This window comes from Calliphora vicina, chromosome 5 (assembly GCF_958450345.1).
Source record: "Calliphora vicina chromosome 5, idCalVici1.1, whole genome shotgun sequence".
NCBI lineage: Eukaryota > Metazoa > Arthropoda > Insecta > Diptera > Calliphoridae > Calliphora > Calliphora vicina.
Window position 1 is genome coordinate 87,303,854 of NC_088784.1, and position 25,342 is coordinate 87,329,195.

At 32.2% G+C, this 25,342-nt stretch overlaps 1 protein-coding gene across 1 annotated transcript; it reads right to left on the reverse strand.

The window, feature by feature from the left end:
• Nucleotides 1-20,400: 20,400 nt before the first annotated feature.
• Nucleotides 20,401-22,624, reverse strand: LOC135962106 (uncharacterized). The gene is made up of 2 exons (XM_065513848.1): nucleotides 22,607-22,624; nucleotides 20,401-22,494 (listed from the first exon to the last, which is right to left on the reverse strand). The coding sequence occupies exons 1-2, from the start codon at nucleotides 22,622-22,624 to the stop codon at nucleotides 20,674-20,676; spliced, it is 1,839 nt and encodes a 612-aa protein (XP_065369920.1). The 3' UTR covers nucleotides 20,401-20,673.
• Between the last annotated feature and the right edge of the window lie 2,718 nt (nucleotides 22,625-25,342).

Consider the following 25,342-nt stretch of genomic DNA (forward strand, 5'->3'; position numbering starts at 1 on the left):
CGATCAATGGTCAACTGAAAGCTTTAATTTAATAATGCCCACAGATATGTTACAGTTTGCCATTACAGCACTGCTATTCGAAAGCATTATGCTACTTTTAAATCAGTCCTTAAAATAGTTATATTTGAATTCAAGTACAATTTCGTAACAATATATACAAATAGGAGAACCTTATTTTATGAACATGGCTCATAAATGAATCATTTATTTTAAAAACTAGTCAAGCGATAAAAAATTTTAAATTGAGTTATTGGGCGATTACTAAAAAATTGAACACCTTAAAATAAGGACCACCCTAGTAAGTATATTTATTTATTTCATTCTATTATTTATTTTGTATTTCAATCATATTCAAAATGTTGTTAAACCAACCACACGTAGAATGTCGGTCGTTCGGTCTGTATGTTTGATGATGTTGAGCAGAATACGAAAATAATCTATTCACATTTCCTTAATAGACACATCCGTATGAACTGGCAATTGCAACAACAACAATAATACAAAACAAAAAATAATAACACTGTTGGTTTTCCTGCACATGCATGACCTTTTGTTTAGTTTCTGTCCGTCGGTGTTTGCATAGAAATATTTATTTATGTATATTATGGTAAAATTTATAAATTAGTAAATTACGAAATTATTATTAATGCTACTGTTACAAACTGAATTGAATTTAAATGTATTTATATTATTATCTGTGAAATAATGATGATGATCATTTAGGAAGAATTTCATTTACATATTCAACATACTGGTACAGTGGGCAAGGAAAGTGCGAGGAAGTTTTATGCCGCAGAAACTGGTAGATGCTCTTTCTTGAGATCCAATATTGCTAAATTGAACTTTGGTAATATATACTAGGATAGTCAATTATTCGAGTTTTATTTTAATCGAATAAAAGTTTATAATTTTCTAATTATTTTTATAATTTCCTCTGACTTGATATCAAAAGAAAATTTAAAGCCAATCTCAAGTTCCAAATTTTAAATATTCAAAATTAGACCCATTTTGAATTAGCAGATTTCGAGGAAATTCTGTATTTGGTCACAAAGTTGTTAAAATAATTTGCGATAATTAGTTGAGTTAGAGATTTTGCTGCAATAAAATATTTGTTACGTATGTTATCCTTTCTCAGCCACTGTACACCACAATTGCGTGTTAGTATCAGGAATGCACATTAGGATGACCCAATGTTTTAATATTCTTAACTATACCTTAGTTTATTTCATTCTAAAATACTTTTTGTTAAAAAATAAAAAGAGATTTTTAGTATTCCTTTTCAAAGCAATATTATGCACTTTCGTTATAAAATGAAAGGAATATTTAAAACAAACCCAACTTAACAGAAAAAAGTTTTATAAATTTTTCGCAAAATTTAACATTTAATTACATTAAATTGAAATGAACTTTCATTTTCATTGGAAAACATTTTTAAAGGGCCAGCCTAATGTAGTACATATCTATATCGATAGAAAGCACATGGCCCTGGGCAATTATTATTTAAACATATACATATGTAGTACATTGTTTCATTTGTAGTTTGTCCTTAATAATAAAACTAATTAAATATTTATTTTTTTTTTTAAAGAGAAATTGATTAATTAAATAAATAGACATTTATTTAATAGGATTTCTTATAAGTATTTATAGATTCCATTTAGAAATAAGAAAAAAAAACAACTAAGGATCAATTTTAACAAATTAAGATTTTATAACAATACTCAAAACATTTTTAAGCCTCTAAAAACTAATAATACATTTCCGCGATCAAGAACGCGACACTCATAAACCTTTGAGATGAGAAAATAAATAATGAATTTTTTATAATTCGTTTCCTTGGTGCTGGTTCACACACGTCAAGTTTACTTGAGCATTAATAAAGTTGTATTCCAATTCTGTAGTAGTCGAAAACAAGTTCTAGTTTTTGTCGCGTTCTTAATCCCACGTACTATAAAGCTAACTTTTGCATTAATAAAATACTATCAAAAACTTAAAATAAGTGCTGGTTTACACATGACAAATTTACTTGAGCAAGTCTTGAGTTTATAGAAGAAGGAGGAGGAAATTGGAAAGATTTTCCCATTTTTCTTACTCTATCTTGTATAAACTCAAGACTTGCTCAAGTAAACTTGTCATGTGTAAACCAGCACTTATTTTAATTTTTTAATAGTATTTTATTAGTGCAAAATTTAGCTTTATATCATTCAATATACATGGAATTAAGAACGCGACAAAAACTAGAACTTATTTTCGACTACTACAGAATTGGAATACAACTTTATTAATCGATGTTTTTATAACCACCATAAAAAAATGAGGGTATATTGATTTTGTCATTCCGTTTGTAACACATCAAAATATTTGTTGCAGACCCATATTAGTATATATAGACTGGGTCCTCATTCGATTCTAAGACGATCTAGATATGTCCATCCGTCTGTCTGTATGTTGAAAACAAAATGGGCTAGCTGGCAGAAAATTTACAAATAATCTTTATTGATCATTATACCCTACGGGGGAGGGTATAATGCGTTTGTGCAGATGTTTGTAACGCCCAAAAATATTAGTCTAACACCCACCTTAAAGTATACCGATCGACATAGAATCACTTTCTGAGTCGATTAAACGATGTCCGTCCGTCTGGCTGGTCGTGTACTCTGCGCATAAGGTTTACATGGACAGCCAGCCGACCAGCCAGCCAGACGGACGGACATCGTTTAATCGACTCAGAAAGTGATTCTACGATTGTTCTACTGAAAATCCACGATTGTTCTACTAAAAGTTCCTCGATTGGAGATGAAATTCTTCTACTAAAAGATCCACGATTGGAGATGAAATTATTCCACTAAAAGATCCACGATTGTTTTACTGAAAATCCACGATTGTTCTACTAAAAGTTCCACGATTGGATATGAAATTCTGCTACTAAAAGATCCACGATTGGAGATGAAATTGGTCGAATAATAGATCAACGATTGGAGATGAAATTCTTCTACTAAAATATCCACGATTGGAGATGAAATTATTCTACTAAAGGATCCAAGATTGGAGATGAAATTCTTCTACTAAAAGTTCCTCGATTGGAGATGAAATTCTTCTACTAAAAGATCCACGATTGGAGATGAAATTATTCCACTAAAAGATCCACGATTGTTCTACTGAAAATCCACGATTGTTCTACTAAAAGTTCCTCGATTGGAGATGAAATTCTTCTACTAAAAGATCCACGATTGGAGATGAAATTATTCCACTAAAAGATCCACGATTGTTCTACTGAAAATCCACGATTGTTCTACTGAAAATCCACGATTGTTCTACTAAAAGTTCCTCGATTGGAGATGAAATTCTTCTACTAAAAGATCCACGATTGGAGATGAAATTATTCCACTAAAAGATCCACGATTGTTCTACTGAAAATCCACGATTGTTCTACTGAAAATCCACGATTGTTCTACTGAAAATCCACGATTGTTCTACTGAAAATCCACGATTGTTCTACTAAAAGTTCCTCGATTGGAGATGAAATTCTTCTACTAAAAGATCCACGATTGGAGATGAAATTATTCCACTAAAAGATCCACGATTGTTCTACTGAAAATCCACGATTGTTCTACTAAAAGTTCCTCGATTGGAGATGAAATTCTTCTACTAAAAGATCCACGATTGGAGATGAAATTGGTCGAATAATAGATCAACGATTGGAGATGAAATACTTCTACTAAAAGATTCACGATTAGAGATGAAATTGGAGATGAACTTGTCCTTCTAAAGGACTATATGCAAGTTATTGATAAATTGAAAAGAAAAATGTTTCAGTTAGTGGTAACATGAGAAATGTTCTCAACAAATTTCTTTAGTTAGCTATAACTTGAGAAAATTTCTGAAGAAATTTTGTCAATTGGCGACAATTTGAGAAATTTGTTAAACAAATTTCTTCAGTTAGCGAGAACTTGCGAAATTTTCTAAAGAAATTTGTTTTTTAATTAACCAATTTGTCTCAGTTATCGTTAACTATAAAAAGTTTCTAAAGAAATTTCCTACCTTACCGATAATTTGAGAAATTCTCTACAGATATTTGGTCTGTTATCAATAACGAGAAAAATTTTTCATGGAAATTGCTTCAATTCTTGAGATATTTGGATAAAATTTGGTATATATAATTTTTTCGGCCCAAGGACGGAGCCTATTGAAACTGGCTGAAATCGGTCCATTATTCCACCTAGACCCCATACAAATATACTCCCGAAATTGGACTTTATCGGTCAAAAATATTAAATTTATATACATAAGTATCTACACAAAATTCGCTCCAAATAAGTTTTATATATACAAAATTCATGTCACTAAATTTTGTTACGATTGGTCCACAATTAGTTATTGCTCCCATATGGACAAGCTACCGAAAATCAGTTTAATGTGCATAAATCTCTTAAAAATGATGGTATACACACAAAATTCAACATAAATAACTTACATATAGACATAAATCACGCAACCTAATTTCATGGTGATCGGTCCATAATTGGTCATAGCTCACATATAAGCCCCACTTCCGAAAATCACTCACGTATATAAATTATTGATATTTTAAAAGTAAAATGTTTTTGCTCTTTTACTTAGTGTAGGGTATTATATTGTCGGGCTTGACCGACCATCTTTCTTACTTGTTTTTGTTTGGTATTGAAAATGGGAAATATTGGTCAATGATTTCACCCAGCCCCTATAAAAATTATCTCTGGTTATTTTTTATCGTGATGATATACTGACAGTTTTCTTATAAAAATTATATTAATTGGAAGTATATCGTTACGAACAAAGATTTAGAAAATGGGAATGAGAGAGAGATTAAGATTTATATGAGAATTATTTACTAAATCATGCCAATTAAAAAATTCCAAAAATATTATTCCCCCTATTATATATTTACTAAATGAAATTCTTTATATAAATCTATAGTCCTTTCAAGAATCTTCCTGTCAAACGTAATTAAATGCAAGACATTCATGTAGTATTTTTAATTGTTTGTTCATGAGAGTTCACAGCCCATCAAAACTTCATAGTTTAAGTTTTGCCAGTCATGCATATAATTTCTTTTTTTCACCTCGTTTGTGAGAACATAAAGTCAATAATGGTAATATTCCATTTAAAGCTAGAAAACTGAAACAAACAACCTTCCCCACCGCCAGTGAAATAAAGTGAAGTGAACTGTTTTAACAACCTTGTGTCATCTTTTTGTAACTTTTTTTTACACATTATGAAGTAAGTAAACTTTAAAGAAAAAATAGTTTCTTTGGCTTTGTTGTTTTAGTTATAAATGTTAGTTTTTGCTTTGCTATCAAACCCTGCGACAGCGCTACACACATAACAGTGATGGGGAATTAAATTAAATTAAGTACCAAAGGAATCTAATTTTCTAATATGTATTTTATTTTAGTTTGGTTGAACTATCTAGGAGATTTATATCTGGTATTGGCCGAATATAAGATTCTGTTCGTATTCGGCTTAAAAAAGCGATTTCGAACAGTCTCTATTTAATTTTCCATTTAATTTGTGAAATGGTTTAGAAATATAAAAAAGTTTGTAATTTTACATCAGGCAAGAAATTCTCAAAAAATTTCAAAAATTAGTACTTTTCAGTACCCGATATATATAAAAAACCACCACTTCTTAGAACATCAAACTCATATATACATTAGGGTGGCTCATATATTAGACTTTTTCGATTTTTGGTGCCCAAGGTCTAAAATTCTTCTCCGTTATCTAAAAACCAAATGCAGGAAATAAATCATCAACATTTGTGGATTCGTTTTATAAGCGAAAGCGTTAATTGGATTCGGTTAATAGAAAAATTTACTGAGCTCCTTACACTAAATCCTAAAACCATTCTATCTATTATAATATTGTTACGAAATTGTACTTGAATTCAAATACAGGTAAGCCTCCATTTACGCGGTACTTTATTTACGCGAATTCGAAATAACGCGAACTCAAATTAGCAACCATTTTTTCAAATACGCGACTTTTTTTACACGATTTTTATATAATGCGGCAACAAACAACATGAAATGAAAAAAACACAAGCGAATAACAGATTTCTTTTTTAAAAACTTCGTTAATTTTTATGAATTTTATGTTATGTTTTGATCTCTTTTATGTATTAGAATATTTGGTTTTTTTAATTGAAATTTTTACCTTAATCTTCGATAAGAAATAATTTTTTTAGTTCAGTTTTTTTACTTTACTTTTGTTTTAAGTAAGTTTTTAGAAGTACAAATAAAATAAGTTTACTTAAAGTATATATCGTCGACTTAAATGCAAACGGACGTAACTACATTTTTATTGTTTTTACAGGATACGTTATAAAATCAATAATAATAGAGTATTCTTGGCAATTGTTCAATCAATTAAAAACTCGATTGTAAATTTTTGTGTAGTTACGTCCGCTTTCATTTAAGGTGACGATATGTATGTATGTACATTTGTGTTTTCTATTTAACGCGATTTTTAGGTCCCAATTTCTTTTTTGTTATGTGACTGATGTATGATTTACGCTAAATAAAAAATCATTGGCCCCACAAAAGCATTTCGTTCTAAATTAGAACCTCGTTTTACACGAATTTGATTTAGACGCTATTTTTTTGGGCCCAACAAACCGCGTAAATGGAGGCCTACCTGTATAACGATTTTAACGGCTGATTTAAAGTTGCATAATGCTATTTGAAAGCAGTGTCTCTCAAACTGAACATATCTGTGGGCATTATTAACATTAAATAAAAGCTTTGAATTGATCATTGATCGTAAGTATGGCAACGCTGAGTGTTTGCTGCGACTCATATATTCGAATTCGAATATACGAGCTTTGGCAGTTAAAGAACATTGTAGAAAGTTCACCAGAGATGGCGAGTGCTCTAGGCTTCGAACATACTAGCTTTGACAGTTAAAAAACATTGTAGAAAGTTCACCAAAGATGGCGTGTGTATTCGAAAGCTCTAGTCTTCGAATATACGAGCTTTGACAGTTAAAGAACAATCTAGAGTGAAGATGGCAGTGTTATAAATAGTGGCAGAGGTTGCAGTCGTTAGTGAGTTTATCAGAGACGAATAAACATCAACTGAGTTCGAATAAACATCAACTGAGTGCCTTAAAGTGTGCTTTATTTTCAAGTGAATTCGTGTACATTATAAAGTGTGTCTGTATTTCTGCGAATTTATAAACGTGTATAAAAAAACATTGAGTGACTATTTAAATAAATAAAGAGTTGTTACAATTTTTAAACTACTGAACGGCTTTTATTGCAATCAAAAGTATCCGATTTATTTAAAGGAAATAAACCAACGTTTTGAAAAGGTTAAAACGTAACAATATTAATAAATATTTAGCGAATTATAGTTTATTATTTTTAACAAACAAATAACACTGTCCAACAAATTGAGACTTTTTGATTGTAACAGAATAGCTACCCTTTAATTCTGAAAGGGCATGTTAAGTAGATAATTTTTGTAGAATAAACATAAGTTTTAAAGTTTTAATTTTTTGATCGAAGGGTGCATTATACTAACTGAAAACAAGTAAGACACTTCAAAATTAAAATTTTTAATATTCTTAGGTAAACAAAAGTTATTTTTTTTTAATTTTTGTAACAAAAATTTTCCAAACTTTTTTTTTAATTTTTTTTTGTTTTTTAAATTTTTAAAAAATTTTTTTTGTTTTTTAAATTTTTGTTGGGGAAAAAAAATTTGGATTAAAAATATTTTTTCCGATTTCGACTCGTTGTAGGTCCAACTTACTATGGTCTTATATAAGTCGTTGCAAAGGTCTTTCAAATATCTATCATTAGATATCCATATTGTCTATATTAATGACTTATTAATTCAGATATAGGTACAAAAATAGGTCAAAAATCGAGGTTGTACTGGTTTTTTCCTTATATCCCAGCCATTTGTGGACCGATTTTCTCGGGAGAATTCCAGAGATATTGATGTATAAATCATGTATGTAAGCTATTTGGAGGCTTCGGAATGTTGATTTCAACAGACAGACGGACATGTCTTAATCGACTCCGCTATTTATAAGGATCCAGAATATATATACTTTATAGGGTCGGAAAATTATATTCGGAAAATTGCAAACACATATATGTATATACCGTTCTCACGAAGGTGAAGGGTATAAAAATGTTGTAAGTTAATGGCTAAAAGAATTCTTATTGTCAGAGTTATATTGTGATATTTTATGGGGATTATTATATATATATTCTGCATCGTTATAAAAAGCGGAATCGATGTAGCCATGTCCGTCTGTCCGTCTGTGTGTTGAAATTTTTTTTTTATTTTTTAAATTAAAAAAAAATTTCGAAAAACAACTGGAAAAAAAATTAAATTTTGTTTACCTAAAAATATTTAAAATTTTTATTTTAAAGTATAATTTGTTGAAGGGTATATAAGATTCGGCACAGCCGAATATAGCTCTCTTATTTGTTAGGTGTCAATTTGACCCTTTTTTCGAGAAAATCCAAAAAAGTCCTTTCAAATAGAACATTTAAGGATTAAAATATTCCACTAAAAATTTTTCCGGAAAATTTACGGGAAAAGAAAAGATAAGAAAAGACATATTATATACCAACGTGTAGGAAAGTGTGTCCTCTTTTCAAAAATGTACAAAATTTTTAAAAATTAAAAAAATTATAGAAGACTTTTTTCAAAAATATGGGAATAAAATATTATAGCTGATTTTTTTGGAAAATTTTAATTTTTAAAATGCAATAAAAGTTTTGTTTATGAATCGTTGTAATGAAATTTTACACTTATATAGAAACTTTCGATCCAAATCCAAAAGTGAAAAAGATATTTGTGAATTGTTAATGACAATCCCACAATTGCCAAAAAAACTTTCCAAAAATCACAAAATTGGGATTTTTTATGAAATCCCTTTGCACAATATTGAAGAACATATTGGGACATACAAAACAGGTCTTAATTTTTTAAAAGCAGCTATGCGATTTGAGAAAATGTTGTCTAAAGTTGAAATTTATATAAAAACAAGTAAGGAAGTACACTAAGTAAAAGCGCAAAAACATTTTTCTTTTAAAATTTCAATAATTTATATTTTTGAGTGATTTTCGGAAGTGCGCCTAATATGGGGTCAATGACCAATTATGGACCGATCACCATGAAATTAGGTCATGTGATTTATGTCTATATTAAAGTTAAGTATGTTGAATTTTGTGTGTGTACTAGGGTATTCATTCGACTAATGATCGTTCGATTAATCGAATAATTTCTTACGAATAATTATTCGAACAATTTAAAAATGGCCATTTTCGAATAACGAATAATTCGAAAAATTTTATGTAGAATAATCGAATAAAACGAATAAATGTTCATATATATTTAAATTTATTAAATTGCTTACAATTTTTCATAATTCCAAATTTAAATAAGTAATAATGACTCACAAAAATTGTATTATTTCTGAAATTCGACGAATAACTAAAGACTGTAGATGAGTGTTCCGATAGCTTCTTCTATAAATATATAAATATTACTGCAAGAAGTTACAATTCTAAAAACAAATCTTTAAAAATGTTTAACTTAGGACTTGAACCAATGAAAATAAAAGGTGCGGAATAAAATATTTGTTATTTAGCTGGCAAAATATTAGAAGAATCACAATTAATAATCAATTGTGGATGACATTTATAATGATAATGTTGAAATAGACAAAGGCCATGATCTTAAAATATATTTAAATGATGTTATTAACCGCGTACCGCAAATCCATCGAATGATAACACAAATATTGCAAACTAACAAATATTTTGCTGCAAGAAAAGCATGGAGTTCGTCTTATACATGATTTTGAACATCGTTGAACATCTTTGTCTAACATGTTAATAAACTATTTGCGTATTTCTAAATGGGTAAATCATGCACTGTCTGACTTCAAATTAGCCACGTTCACTGACAATGATATCAAACTTTGGACAGATTTGTGTAATTCCCTAAGACAACTTGATTAAGCAAAGATTCGGAACCCTGATAGAACTTGAGGATAAAATACAATTTGTTATAAATAATTTAGATAAAGTGAATAATTCATTTACTAAAGAATTAGTTACTCATTTTAAAACCCGAATTAATGAACGACATAAAAAAGTTCTTAATACGTTTATATTGAACTTGAATTCAGGATCATGTCCAACTAACTCAATTTTTTTAAAGCATAGCTCCAAAACGGAAACGGAGTTAATCTGATAAGAATATTTTTGATGAAAATTTAATGATGGGCTTTGTTTTAGAATGTTTTTTAACATTATCAATACTTGATTTGTTAACTTTAACGTTATTTTTTGTTTTTCTTTAACAATAAAATATTAAAAACCGACATCAAAACTTCATTCTTTACTTTTTTAAAAAAAATTAAATTATTCGAATAATTCGATTAATTTTAAACGTGTGATCGAATTATTCGAACAAGTTAAAATCTCTTATTCGAATTATTCGTTTTATTCGAACAAGAGAAAAATCGAATAATTCGAATACCCTAGTGTGTACCAACATTTTTAAGCGATTTATGCACGTTAAAGTGATTTTCGGAATCGGGTCTATATGGGAGCTATGACTAATTATGGACCGATCGTAACAAAATTTGGTGACATGAATTTTGTGTATATAAAACTTATTTGGAGCGGAATTTGTGGAGACACATATATAAATTAAACATTTATGACCGATAAAGTCCAATTTCGGAATGACATTTGTATGGGGGCTAGGTGAAATAGTGGACCGATTTCAAACAGTTTCAATAGGCTTGGTCCTTGAGCCGAACAAATAATATGTACCAAATTTCATCGAAATATCTTCAAAATTGCGACCTGTACTCTGCGCACAAGGTTTACATGGACAGCCAGCCAGCCAACCAGACGGACGGACGGACATCGTTTAATCGACTCAGAAAGTGATTCTAAGTCGATCGGTATACTTTAAGGTTGGTGTTAGACTAATATTTTTGGGCGTTACAAACATCTGCACAAACGCATTATACCCTCCCCACTATGGTGGTGTAGGGTATAAATAGGTCTACTTCGGAAGGCTCTGGTCCACGTAATAATACGAATTTTGATATTATTTTGCTTTTATAATATTTCACGAAATGTTGTCTTTCAGAAAAATATAAACACACTATTTATCTTTTTCTTATTTTCTGTATAATTTAAAATTAATGTAAGTACTTTTTTCGAAAAAAAAATATTTTTTTTAAGTTTGAATGCACATAACAGTTGACTCAGTAGATGTTTTTAAACAATTCTTTCATGCTATTATTAATACATATCTTGTTAATTCAAAAAATTATATTTCAGGAAAATCGGGAAAGAATTGGATCCGTTATTAGCAAAAAACCAGACCAAGGTAGGTAAATAAAATAAAATTTTACTTTTCAAATGCGAAAATTTTTCAAATCGGATCGCAAACAAAAATTTGGCATCATTTTTAATTTTTGATATACCCGAGGTGCCCCACTTTGGGGTATTGTGGTGTTGATGGTGTTGGTGTCAAATTTTTTAAAAAAAATCGCCAAAAATCCAAGAATGATCCGAATGAGCAGAAATTTAAAGTATAAATAGTCTTTAAGGAGATCTACAAAAAATATCTAGGTCACTCATCTTCAATTTGTATGGTATCCTGCAGCTTGCAAACTTTTTGAGTAGCTCCCAATGATTTTGAGTAAGTATGTTTTTCTATGTTCTACAAGTATGTATTTTTGCATTCGTAGCCGAATTCAAGAACTCGCGAATTCTTCTTGACTTCGTTGTAGTTAAACCGACTAACTTCCGAAATTGTCTTACATTCGTAGCCGAATTCAAGAACTCCCGAATTCTTCTTGTCTTTGTTGTAGTTAGCCGATCGTAAGAACTCACGAATATTTCTTACATTCGTATTTTTGCATTCGTAGCCGAATTCAAGAATTCCCGAATTCTTCTTGACTTTGTTGTAGTTAAGCCGACTGTAAGAAATTGTCTTACATTCGTAGCCGAATTCAAGAACTCCCGAATTCTTCTTGACTTCGTTGTAGTTAGCCGATCGTAAGAACTCACGAAATTTTCTTACATTCTTATTTTTGCATTCGTAGCCGAATTCAAGAACACCCGAATTCTTCTTGACTTTGTTGTAGTTAAGTCGATTGGAGATAGTAGACTGCTAAATAACCCGAACTATTCTTAATATTCCACTACATACTCTTGTTTGTTTTCTCTTTTCACTAAGCCGAGGATTAACCGTTTTTCACCGTTTCACTGGGTTGCTATCACCTCAGCTGGAAAATTAAACTGCATTACAAAGGTCCACCCTAATTGCTACAGATATGTATGTGGCAGTAGTAGTGGTATCGCTATTGAAATCCTTTTAGCTTTTTAACAACACAAACGTAAAACTTTGTTGTAGTTTTGAGTTGTGGTTGTTGTTGTCATTTTGCGTTAATAATAAATTTCCCCAGTGACATGGAATTTTACTGTATTAAATGGAAATGGGGTTGAATGTGTGTGATAATGTTTGTTTGTTTGTGCAATAGTTTTCTATTGTTTCTAATTCTCTAACTGGCTGCCATGGTGTTCAGCTGTTTCTCGTTCTGCTTTTGTTGCGTTGCTGATTTGTGCTACTCTTTCGTAGTTTATCACGAATATTACGTGTATAATTTACTTTTTTCCATTTCAAACTTTAAAACATGCCATGATTTTTCATCAGTCTGTGTATTCGAGCTTGCAGTTCTCATTCATTTTATGCAATAATCCATAAACTAGTCATGCTGATTATGATTATGACGACGACAATGACGATGACGACTTTAATTTATAATAAAAGAAAAATATAGTTCAGCAAAACTAACTTTATAGTTGGCTGAAGAAAGGGAGCGAGTGAGTGAGAGTTGAAGCAAGGAGGTTGTTAACAAATAAATGGTGAGAAAAGGAATACGATTTTAGTTTGTAAGAATAATTAGAAAAATCATTATAAAGTGCATAAAATAAAGTTAATGTGTAGTAATCATAACTATTAAAGAAGTTTATTTATTCTTTAGTTGTTGGCTTGAACATGAAGCAGGGATAATCAAGTTGTTAACAGGTATTTTGTAACCTAAATAAAACTGTGCTCAAGTAATTTGTATGAAATTATTTTATTGCCTTATTAAGCAGAAATTCTATAGATTGATATGACATAATTGGCTTTTAAGTTGAATGTTAAATTGCTAATTTAACAGGTTAAATAAAAAAAAGTAAAATAGTGCTGTAATGCTTCACCTAATTACACTGTAACATAAAGATTAAAAACTAATTGTTCGTTAAACAAAATGTATATTGAAAACAAATTGCGGACAAAAATCGAGTTATAAATATTTCTCCTAAATTGAACCGATGTGGATTCGAATTTTTAATATAACTTTATTCAGTTTTGTCAATGTTTCATTTAAAGCAAATGATTTTAAAAGTTTCATTTAGCAATTATACAATAGTGTTAAAGTAAATAAAACAATTTAATTTTAAACGCCCGTTATTTAAAGTTGTATTATACTTCCTACCATTCGTCCAACCTTCCATTTAATCAATTTATACAAGTTGGTTTCTTTACCCTTCACCTGAGTACACGTCATACAAATAGCTAAAGCTACTTAATAATGGCTAGTAAACCCACTTGACCAAACATTCGTGTATCCTTCCGATCTAAAAATTAAAAAAATATGAAACTTTGCAAAAGCGAATAATTTCTCGAACAAAAATGTGCGTTAAAGTATAAAGAATTTTGGAAAATAAGAATGTTTCCATACCAAATAATTCGAATACTCTGGCCAGGTGTTGTCAATTATTGGAATTTTATTTTAATCGAATAAAATTTAATATTTTTTTACTATTCGAATGATTGATTAATTTGTACCTCGATTATTCGCAAGAATAAGGAGTAAAAATGCATAATTTTTTGGAGTTTCAGACTATCGTAATGGATCCTCGCAAGTAATGATTCGGCGGAAAAAGTTTTTTCTTTTATAGATATTTTTTCTTTGAGATGTTTTTCTCCAAAGTTTCGTTTATATAAAATATACTTTTTGTACCCTTCGTCATGAGTGTCAAGTGGTTGACAAAACAATGGAAACTTTTCCAAATATTCCATATGTAGCCCAAAATTTAAAATATTTTTTTAAAATAAAAAAATTTTTTTTTTTGTATTTTATATGTATAGTTTTATTTATATAAATTAACTGAAAAACAAACAACATAATTAATTATATTCTGAAAAAAAGGAACAAAATTAAAAATATTCACTATTTCGCTACTGACAAAACAATGGAAACTTTTAAACTTCTGCAAGAAAGAAGTGTAAAACGAAAATAATATTTAAAAGAACGATGTAAAAAGCATCCTATTTACAATTATTTTATTTTATTTTTAAATTCTGGTAATTTTTCACAATTTCTTTTTCTAAGTTTTTCGCATAATTGCTTTTTTTCAAAGTTAACGAAAATGGCTAAAGTTAAGATTTGTGAAGACTTAAAAAATAAAATAATTAACGATTTTAAAGCTGGTTTAAAACAAAAAAATATGTGACAAATATTCAATAAATAAATCAGCAGTTTCAAAAATTATAAAGAAATTTCGTGAGACCGGTTCTGTAAAAACTGAACATTTAGGTGGACTACTACTATACAAGATAATTTAATAGCGAGATAGTTCAAGAAATACCCAAAAATAACTCCTCGAGAGGTTGTTAATAGCTTAAAATTAGAAATAAGTACCCGAACAGTTAGTCGCAGGGCAAATGAGGCTGGTCTTGGTTGCTATCGTCCTGTGAAAAAACCACTCATTTCTAAAAATCCAATGTACACAAATAAGACTGTAATGTTTGGCGGTGGCAATATTATGGTATGGGGATGTTTTTCAGGGACCAATTATAAAAAATTCCATGACAGGTATAGGATACAGAACCATATTAAACCATGTTATGTAACCATACGCTGAGGAAAATATGCCCCTAGTTTGGAGATTGCAACACGACAACGACCCGAAACACACCTATAGGGTGGTAACCGAGTGGTTACAATCCAACGAGGTACGTGTTTTGAAGTGGCCTGCTCAAACGCCAGATCTCAATCCCATAGAAAATCTATGGGAAATTCTTGATCGTAAAATGAGGACCCAAAATTACACCTGGAAGGAAGATTTATCGGAGGCGGTTATAAGGGAATGGCAAAATATTTCAAAGGAGACCATTGAATCTTTAATTGATTCAATGCATCGTCGATGTGTAGCAGTTATAAAAAATAATGGATACCCAACAAAATATTTAGTTATTGCTAAGTTTAGACCATATTTGTTAAAATAATACCTAAGTTTCCATTGTTTTGTCAATGCAGTAATAAAGAAATCTTTTAATTTTGTTTTCTCATTTTTAGAATTTAATTAATTATGTCCTTTGTTTTTTGTTAAATTAAGTTAATAAAAGTATACAAATAAAATACTACAAAAATGTTAAAATTTTTTAAAAAATTATTTTAGATTTTAGGCCACTAATGAAATATTTGGAAAAGTTTCCATTGTTTTGTCAACCACTGTATAAGTTTGTCATTGCGTTTGTAATTTCTACATTTTTCATTTGCGGGCACACACAGTATATATGTATATTCTGGATCGTTATAAATAGCGAAGTCGATATAGCCATGTCCGTCAGTATGTTGAAAACTTTCAGTAGCACTAAAATAACTTACATACATGATTAAAATATCAATATAATGATATATGAGATATAAGGAAAAAGTAAGTTGGACCTACAATGGGTAAAAATCGGGAAGAATATTTTTTAACTTTTTTTTTTTCACCAAAATTGTATAATACATTTTTTTTCTAAACAAATGTTTTTTTAAAAATCAAAAAAAAAAAAAAAATTTAAATATAAGATTTTTTTAAAAAAAAAATTAAAAAAATAATTTGGAAAAAAAATGTTATTTTAAAAAATTTAAAAACAATTTAAAAAAACAATTAATTTTGTTTAAATAATAATACATATTTAAATAAAAATATTTTTAAGCATAATTTGGTGAAGGGTATATAAGATTCGGCACAGCCGAATATAGCTCTATTACTTGTTTTATTTTAACTTAAAAATAAATGTATTCGATTAATCGACAATTATTGATCGAATAATATTTTATTCTAATTAAAACAATGGTACTACAAACGAACTTTCGACTAATCGAACTATAGTCAATTCAAACAATTTGAAACAAGTAAGAGAGCTTTATTCGGCTGTGCCAAATCTTCACCAAAGTATATTTTAAGATAAAGATTGAAAATGTTTTTAGGTAACCAAAATTTAAAAAAAAAGATAAAGATTGAAAATGTTGAAAATTTAAAAAAAATTCCAATTTTTATTAAAAAAATATTTGGAAAATATTGGTGAAAAAATCATTCTGATAAAATTTGAGATCCATTTATAAGGGGAAAAAATTAATTTTTTTCAGTTTTTGTAAAAATTGGTAAGCGAAATGTTATTTACTTTTAGGCCGATTTTGAGGAAACTTAAGATAAATATAAAGTGAACTCTAGTATTTACAATAACAGCAGAAATGCTGGCACTTGGGGTAATTTTGTTTCTGAAATTTTAATCGCCTCGAAAATTATTTTTATACCCTACACCACCATAGTGGGGAGTATGCGTTTGTGCAGATTTTTGTAACGCCCAAAAATAATAGTCTAACACGCACCTTAAAGTATACCGATCGACTTAGAATCACTTTCTGAGTCGATTATACGATGTCCGTCCTTCCGTCTGGCTGGCTGGTCGGCTGGCTGTCCATGTAAACCTTGTGCGCAGAGTACAGGTCGCAATTTTGAAGATATTTCGATCAAATTTGGTACATATTATTTTTTCGGCCCAAATGTCCTTCCGAAATTTGACTTTATCGGTCATAAATGTTTAATTTATATATGTATCTCAACAAATTCCGTTTTAAATAAGTTTTATATATACAAAATTCATGTCACCAAATTTTGTTACGATCGGCCCATAATTAGTCATAGCTCCCATATAGACCCGCTTCCGAAAATTACTTTAACGTGCATAAATCGCTTAAAAATATTGGTATACACACAAAATTCAACATAGTTAACTTTAATATAGACATAAATCACACGACCTAATTTCATGGTGATCGGTCCATAATTGGTCATAGCTCCCATACAAAGCTCACTTCCGAAAATCACTCAAAAATATAAATTATTGAAATTTTAAAAGAAAAATGTTTTTGCTGTTTTACTTAGTGTACATATGAGTCCAAGCAGTAGCGAATAATTCTCGATAATTTTTCAAAACGGAAATGTTTAAGAAGTTCTAAAGAAACATTCTCAATAAGTATTCAATACAAATATATTTTAGCATAATTAAGTGAATACTAGAAAATGAATGTTTGGTTATCAAATGTTCTTTATCCAAAAGTTCGCGAATGCTTCGCTGACAGTATATTTTTCCAAAAGTCATTGTCATGTGGGTATTTGTTATTGTGTTTTGCCTGCTTTTATGGTGGATTTGTTACCAATTTATACAACTTTGCATTTCGTTACTCTCTCTGCCCTTCTAGCTGTCAATGTGACTTTGTCCTTTGCTTCGCTCAACTCAACACTTTGCAGTCTTACTGTCTTCAAAATATCATATTTATTTTCTTTATTTTCCATTTATTTATGTTGAATAAATTCGTGTCGTGTTAAAATGACGAAACAAACAAAAAAAACAAGAAAATATAATAAAAAGAGGAAAACCCAACGTGGTTGTCGTCCTTCAATGTCGTCGTACAAATGCAAACTCAATTTAATGGGACATGTTGTTGCCTGTTTTTTTTTTGCTCCCTTTTTTCTCATTCAATCAATTTAGTGCAGGTGTAAGAGAGTGAGTGGGTGAGGTTGGCTGGCTGTGTTAGAGGTGCTGTTAATAGTGTTGAGGTGAATTGCGTTGTCATTTGGTTTGCAGAATAAGCGTCAACATCACTTTGAGTTTTTGCACTATTTGTTTTTTGTTGTTCCCCTCTTTCGTTGTGAAGTATCTGGTGTCATTGTAGATACTTATTCTTGCTGTCGATTTTACTGTTGCATGTCAAACCCATCATGGAAATATGTTCTTCAAGTGCGTGTGTGGGTGTGTGTAGGAATGTTAGAAGCTGGAGAGATGTGTGAGTATGTGTTTAAGTGTTATGAATACGCACGTTAGAATGTCATAATCAGCTGTCAATTATGGTAAACATAATATGAAATGGGATAAAATAACTTCCCAGTAAACAGTGTTAGCCAAATATTGACAGAAATAATCTGAAATGAATAATCTTAATTTCCTTCAGAGAGTTAAAAGAACAGACTGTATATTTTCGAAAATATTGGATATGAAAACGACAACTGATGGAGAAAAAACGAATGATATTAAATCTGTAATTTCTAAATGGATAGTCTGATTCACTACTGTCAGAAACTTTATGCTAAAACTTATCCTAACTGCAAGATCTTTTGAACGAAGTTTTTGTTTTGAATAACTTATAAGTCATTTTGAAGGGTACATATCTGTCATTTATTATCATTATATGTAGTTCAAACAACAAAGTTTTTTTTTGCCTCGAAAATGTCGCATTTTGTGCCAAAAAAGCGTTATATGCGGGAAGTTTTGCTTTACTGCTTTAATTTGAAAAAAGTGCTGGTGAAGCACAACGATTGCTCATCGTGTTTCATCGGTTTCAACTTGTGAGAGATGGTTTGTGCGGGTCAGAAGCGGTGATTTTCTTCTTCTTCTGTCCTCTTAACTCCCTGTGGAGCATAGGGCCTCATTGGTGATTTTGACACGGAAGAAAAATATCGCCCAGGCCAGCCAAAAAAGTTTGAAGACTAAGAATTGGGGGCATGAGGTTAGGTTACGTGGGTTGCTCGCAAATTAGCGAGTTCAGTCGGGGTCCTCGTGGTACTCTTAGAAATTCTATTCCACTTATGCTGAGAATTCATACATGAAGGGCGAATAGTTTCCCTCTCGAATTTCGTTGGCTAGCCTAGATCATGAAAAAGAGATCTACCAAGATGTAGTAGTCTATGGTAAGGCTGGGTGGTCATACAGGTCTTCATCTAAACAACTTCTACAATAGCTATAACGTGGGTAACCCATACGTTCCGACATGTGTCCAATCAGGCAGTGCCCAGTGATTATACTCTAATCGAATTCATACTAAGAGGGAAAAGAGTCCTGGTCCAATTCTCTGTCAGAGCATTCTGGATATTCTACAAGTGATGATATTTGACCACCTGAGTTCTTTCTTACTCAAAGCCCATTCGTTTATCAATTTCGATACGGTCACAAGAGTTACGTATAGGGACGAAGTATCTGATCAACCAACGGGTTGCGCATTCATCAGATACTTCATTTCCCGGATGACCTCATGTCGTGGATATCAACTCGACGTGATGTTGTGTCAGTTTTCCCATGATTGGATATAATTGAGAAAACATTTCGACCTGATAACGATGTAGTTACGAGCCTTGAATGATGCAAGGCTGTCCAAGCCTTGAATTCAACGAAAACTTAAAAAATCATTGGGAGCTAATCAAGCAGCATCCAAAGATTCATCCAAAAGCAGGGAAATTGGGTACCATACGAATTGAAGCTAAGAGACCTTGAAAGCCGATTTTATATGTCTGAAATGCAGTTTGAACCATTAAGATAACATGAAGCATTAGGGAACGTATGTGAAGGCCGGCAAACCAGCCGAATCGACACCGAAGCCAAATATCCATGGCGCTAAGGTAATGCTCTCTATTTAGTATGACCAAAGGGGATTTATCTATTATGAGCTGCTGAAATCTGGCCAGACCATCACAGGAAACTTGTACCGAATGCAACTGATTCGTTTGAGCCTCTTCAGCCGAAACAATTGAAAAAATTCACGATATGTGGGAGATCGGAGACTAAAAGTGCGAGAGATTGTGAAAGCCATAGAAGACATCTCACATGGCTCAGTGTTATTATTTTTGAATGATCACTTGGGTATGAGAAAGATTTTCGTAAGATGAGTGCCGCGTTTGTTTACAATCGGGTGCAGTGCAGTTTTCATCACAAAAATCCATGAATTAGGCTACGAATTGCTCTTTCATCCACCTCAATCTCCGTATTTTCTTCCAAACCTAAAATCATCAATGAAATCGTCTCACAAACAAATATCTCTTTTGATGAGCTCGATTAATCTTATTTTATAAAAAAATGGAGATTGTTTAGAGCTCAAAGGAGACTATATTGAAAAATAAAATGATTTTTTATACAAAAACTTGTGTTTCATTCAGCCGCCCTTGTAACTGAAATTTGATAAAGTCTCTAAATATAAATAAAAAACCTTTAAAACTTTGTTTTATATATGTATAAAAAATAATTTTTAATTGTTCATAAATATTTACAATAGATAAAATAAAATTGTAATAAAATAAAAAACAAATAATAATAAAATAACAATAATAAGAAAATGTTTTATAAATTAAGAAGTTCTAACATGTCATAAATAAAAAGTAATGATGAACATGAGGAATGATCATTGTAAAAGAATTTGTGTGTTTGTGTGTGTGTTTAAGAGTGGTAGAAAAATGGACTAGACTTAAGATGGTATGAGGTTGACTTGAAATTACCAGCCACCACCACCTGAAACCGACCAGCCACCGCTAGTACCATAAGAGGAACCACCGCCTGAAGACCAGCCGGAGCTGGCGGAGGGAGTATAACTGTAACCGCCGCCGCCACCACCGGAAGAACCACCATGAGAACTACCACCAGAGGTGGCAGCAGCCAAAGCAGCTAGTTTAATGCTGTCATCATGACCGGAAGCTGAGTAGCCACCGCCTGAGGAGTAGCCACCACCGGAGCTATAACCACCCGAACTGCCGTGAGAAGAAGAGGTAGAGGCAGCAATAGCAGCAATTTTGGCAGAGTCATCATGACCACCGCCATAAGAGTAGCTGCCACCACTACCGCCGGAAGAGTAACCACCGCCGGAGGAATAGCCACCATGGCCGGAAGATGAGGAAGCAGCAGCTATGGCAGCAATTTTAGCAGAGTCATCATGACCTCCTGAAGAGTAACCGCCTCCGGAAGAGTAACCACCTCCTGAAGAGTAGCCACCATGACCCGAAGACGACGAGGAAGAAGCAGCAGCTATGGCAGCAATTTTAGCGGAATCATCATGTCCACCACCAGCAGAGTAGCCACCGCCGGATGAATAGCTGTGGGAACCGGAACTACCGGAAGTAGCAGCAATAGCAGCAATATTAGCTGCGGAATGAGAACTACCATGACCACCTGAACTATAACCGCCTCCTGAGCTGCCGCCATAAGAGTAGCCGCCACCATGACCGCCACCAGAGCTGTAACCACCATGACCACCGGCACTTTCTTGAATAACGGCATAGGTATTAACATGACCACCTCCGCCGCCGCCAGAGCTATGACCGCCACCGAAACCTCCATGAGAACCATGACCACCACTGCTGTGACCGCCAGCATCTTGAATGATAACAGTGTGTTCGGATGAACCGCCATGACCGCCAGCGCTATAACCTCCGGAACCGCCATAACCACCGCCATGACCACCACCGTGACCGCCAGCATCAGCAACAATAACAGTTTCGTGACCACCATGACCGCCGCCGCCACCTCCATGACCTCCAGAGCTATAGCCTCCGGAGCCACCGAATCCACCGCCGCTATGACCGCCAGCTTCAGCAACAATAACAGTTTCGTGACCACCATGACCGCCGCCGCCATGACCACCAGAGCTATAACCTCCAGAGCCACCGAATCCACCACCATGACCACCGCTGCTATGACCGCCAGCTTCAGCAACAATAACAGTTTCGTGACCACCATGACCGCCGCCTCCATGACCACCAGAGCTATAACCTCCAGAGCCACCGAATCCACCACCATGACCACCGCCGCTATGACCGCCAGCATCAGCAATAATAACAGTTTCATGACCACCATGACCACCGCCGCCACCGCCATGACCTCCAGCACTATAACCTCCGAAGCCACCGCCATGACCACCGCCATGACCACCACCATGGCCGCCACCATGACCGCCGCCCTCAGCAATGATTACAGTTTCATGACCACCATGACCGCCACCGCCGCCATGACCACCGAAACCACCTCCATGGCCACCACCATGGCCGCCACCATGACCACCAGCATCTTGAATGATAACAGTGTGTTCAGCACCACCACCATGACCGCCACCATGACTGAAGCCGCCACCTCCTAACAGACCACCATGCAAAGGACCAATCACATCACCATGACCACCTCCGTGACCATGATCATGATGCTCAATATGGCCACCATGATCACCGCCACCAGATTCCGGTAAATGTATTCTAATGTGCACATGTTCCTTGCCAAATGTGGGCTTGCCATAACACACGCTGCCGGCTACCAGCAAAACAGATAACTAAGGATCGAGAAAATTAAGAACATTTAGAAAATCACACACTTTTTATCACAATTTGTTTTTTTTTTATTTTATTTTAATTTTATTTATTTTTTTGTTTTTTTCAACTCACAATCATCCACTTTGCCATTTTGTTAAATTTTTAAAACAAACTTCCTTTTTTTTCAACTGCTCTTTGCTTTGGTTGTGATTTGTTGTACACCCCCGGTAACGTATCTTTAAGTGTTTAATAAATTAAATCCAATTTGGGGAATGGGTATGTAAGTTCCTGTACGGTGTCAAACCACAAATGATGCGTTAGCTGTCATAGTGCGGCACATTTATACAGCTCTTAACTGTAGTGCCACTGCATAGGGGTGTTATGTAAGCAGCCGAGCCAAAGCAAACTCAATTTTACAACAAACAACAACAACAACCAACCAACCTTACATGCTGCTGCTGTAAGCGAAAAAATCGAAAATACTACAACAAAACTACTCGAATACTCATACAACAAACACCGGAGACATTCATACTATACGAAACGATTCAAAGCATCGCATACGACAAAAACGAAGAGCAGCAACAACAACAACAACAACACCACTAACAAGTGATCAAAACAATTCACCGAACAAACTAGCAAGCGATCAACCGACCTACCATCACTACAAACAACTTCAAATTTAAGCCAACCAGTTTAAGACCAACTTAATTGTGGTATAGTTCACATAATAATAACAACAACTACTAAAACTTAAACCAAAAACCACAACAACATGATCATTCAAACATTTAATAAACATACGTTAAAAAGTCAGGAAACATACGAAATGTTTTGTTTTTATTTCAAATAAAATGCTCGTTAAAAAAATGCTACGAAAAAAGAGGAAGAGAGTTTAAGATACAGATGCAGAGAAAGACTATCTTTAAAACTCAAATTAATCTCAACACAACATCAACAACACACAAATTATTGTGGTAGGTTGTGATATTTGAATTCATACAAACAAGCATTTATGTATATATTAGGGTCGTCTTATTTTGCATTTTTGAGATTTTCAATGTTCAAATTATGAACATTTTAGTAAAATCACATATTGTTTAAAGGCTGCACATTCTGCTTAAAGTATCGAGTTTTTGGTCAAAGCAGTAATATTTTAAACATTAAATGTTAAAAAAAATCCTATTACACTATACAACAAAATTATAAGGTCCGACCAATAAATTTTGATAGAGGAGACAAAAAAAAAGACACGAGTATCGGCGTTTTGAAAGTTTACATCTGAATTTCATTTGAGCGGGGGGGGGGGGGGTGGTTTAAAGTTTCCAACTCTGGCATATTCTTATTGTTAATCATCATAAGAAACCATATGATCCTTACATTTTATGTATAAAATGTGTTCAGCAAAGTTATGTAAACTTTTACGGAGAATATTTTTGTAGAATATGTTAACCCTCTAAATCCTTAAGGCATGGGTCTTTTTTGTCCTTCTTTTAAAAAAGTGCGAAAACCACCATTAAAACAGGGATTAAAGGGGTTAAAATGTTCTGCAAAAAAATTATACGTGAAATTTTAGTATAAGTCCCTGAATACAACAAAACGAAAAATTCAACCAGAAAGTCAGAAATAATACATAACAAAGGAGAGCATAGGGTTAATTTCAAATTTATTAAGAATTTTATTCAGGAACTTATAGAAAAATTTGACGCATAATATTTTTGCGGAACATTTTAACCCCTTAAATCCCTTTTAATGGAGTTTGTTGCTCTTTTTTTAAAAGAAGGACAAAAAAGACCCATGCTTTGAGGATTTAGAGGGTTAACATATTCTACAAAAATGTTCTCCGTAACATTTTGCATAAATTTGCTGAATACATTTTATACCTAAAATGTTCTTTATGTTTGTTTTAGGAAACAAATTTAAACTTTTGAGATATTTAGTAGGAAACAAAATACATGAAATGACATTAAAATTTGCAAAAAAATAATTAAAAATGGAAAGTGTTAATTCGGTTTTCATAAATATTTTAATTTGTCTTCCTCAAAATACTTCAACAATAGTCGCCTAGCTTATGCTGGTCCCATTCAAAACCGGCACAGTGGGTCCGATCGAAAGACAAGTGCTAATAAATCTGTATCTTCCGATTTCAAAATGATGTAAATAATTAGAAAATTGAATTTGTGATCTACAAGCCCTTACAAATTTAATTTCCAAGTAGTTCTTTACTTCACCAAATACTTTAAAAGGAATTTAAGTTGACTTTATTTTGTTTTTTCAAATATATAGTTGTCAAAAATAGTTTCCAAAAACATTATTTGATATTTAACAAACTTCAAACTAGCAAGTAAAAACAGTTTACTAAAATCTCAATCCGACCTGTCGTGCTAAATAATCAAATTCAAAATTTTTAAATCAATATAAAAAACATTTACATTCTTGACAAAAATCAAGTTTAATTTTTTAAAATTTTTCCCAAATTTTTTTTGGTAATATTGATCCAAAAATTACTAATGGTCAGGGCAAGTTTAAATATGCACAACAAATTTAAATATGCAAGCACAAATATGCTCAGAGAAAATCAAAACTAAGAGTATAAATTAATTTTATTGTAATACAGGGGCCAAATTACCGCATTCGATATCGAGTAAAATTTATCGTAATTTTCTTAATTGAGGTTATGGCATTCGATCATAATTTCGATATCGAAATCATTTTTCGATACGATAGCTCATTCGATCACAAGTGCGGTAATTTGGCCACAGATTTTGTTACAAAGAACAATAAATTGATTTTCCACTTTCCAAAATTAAATTATCAAGACGAGAAATAAATCAAAAATATATACAACTTTTGACAATAAAAAAA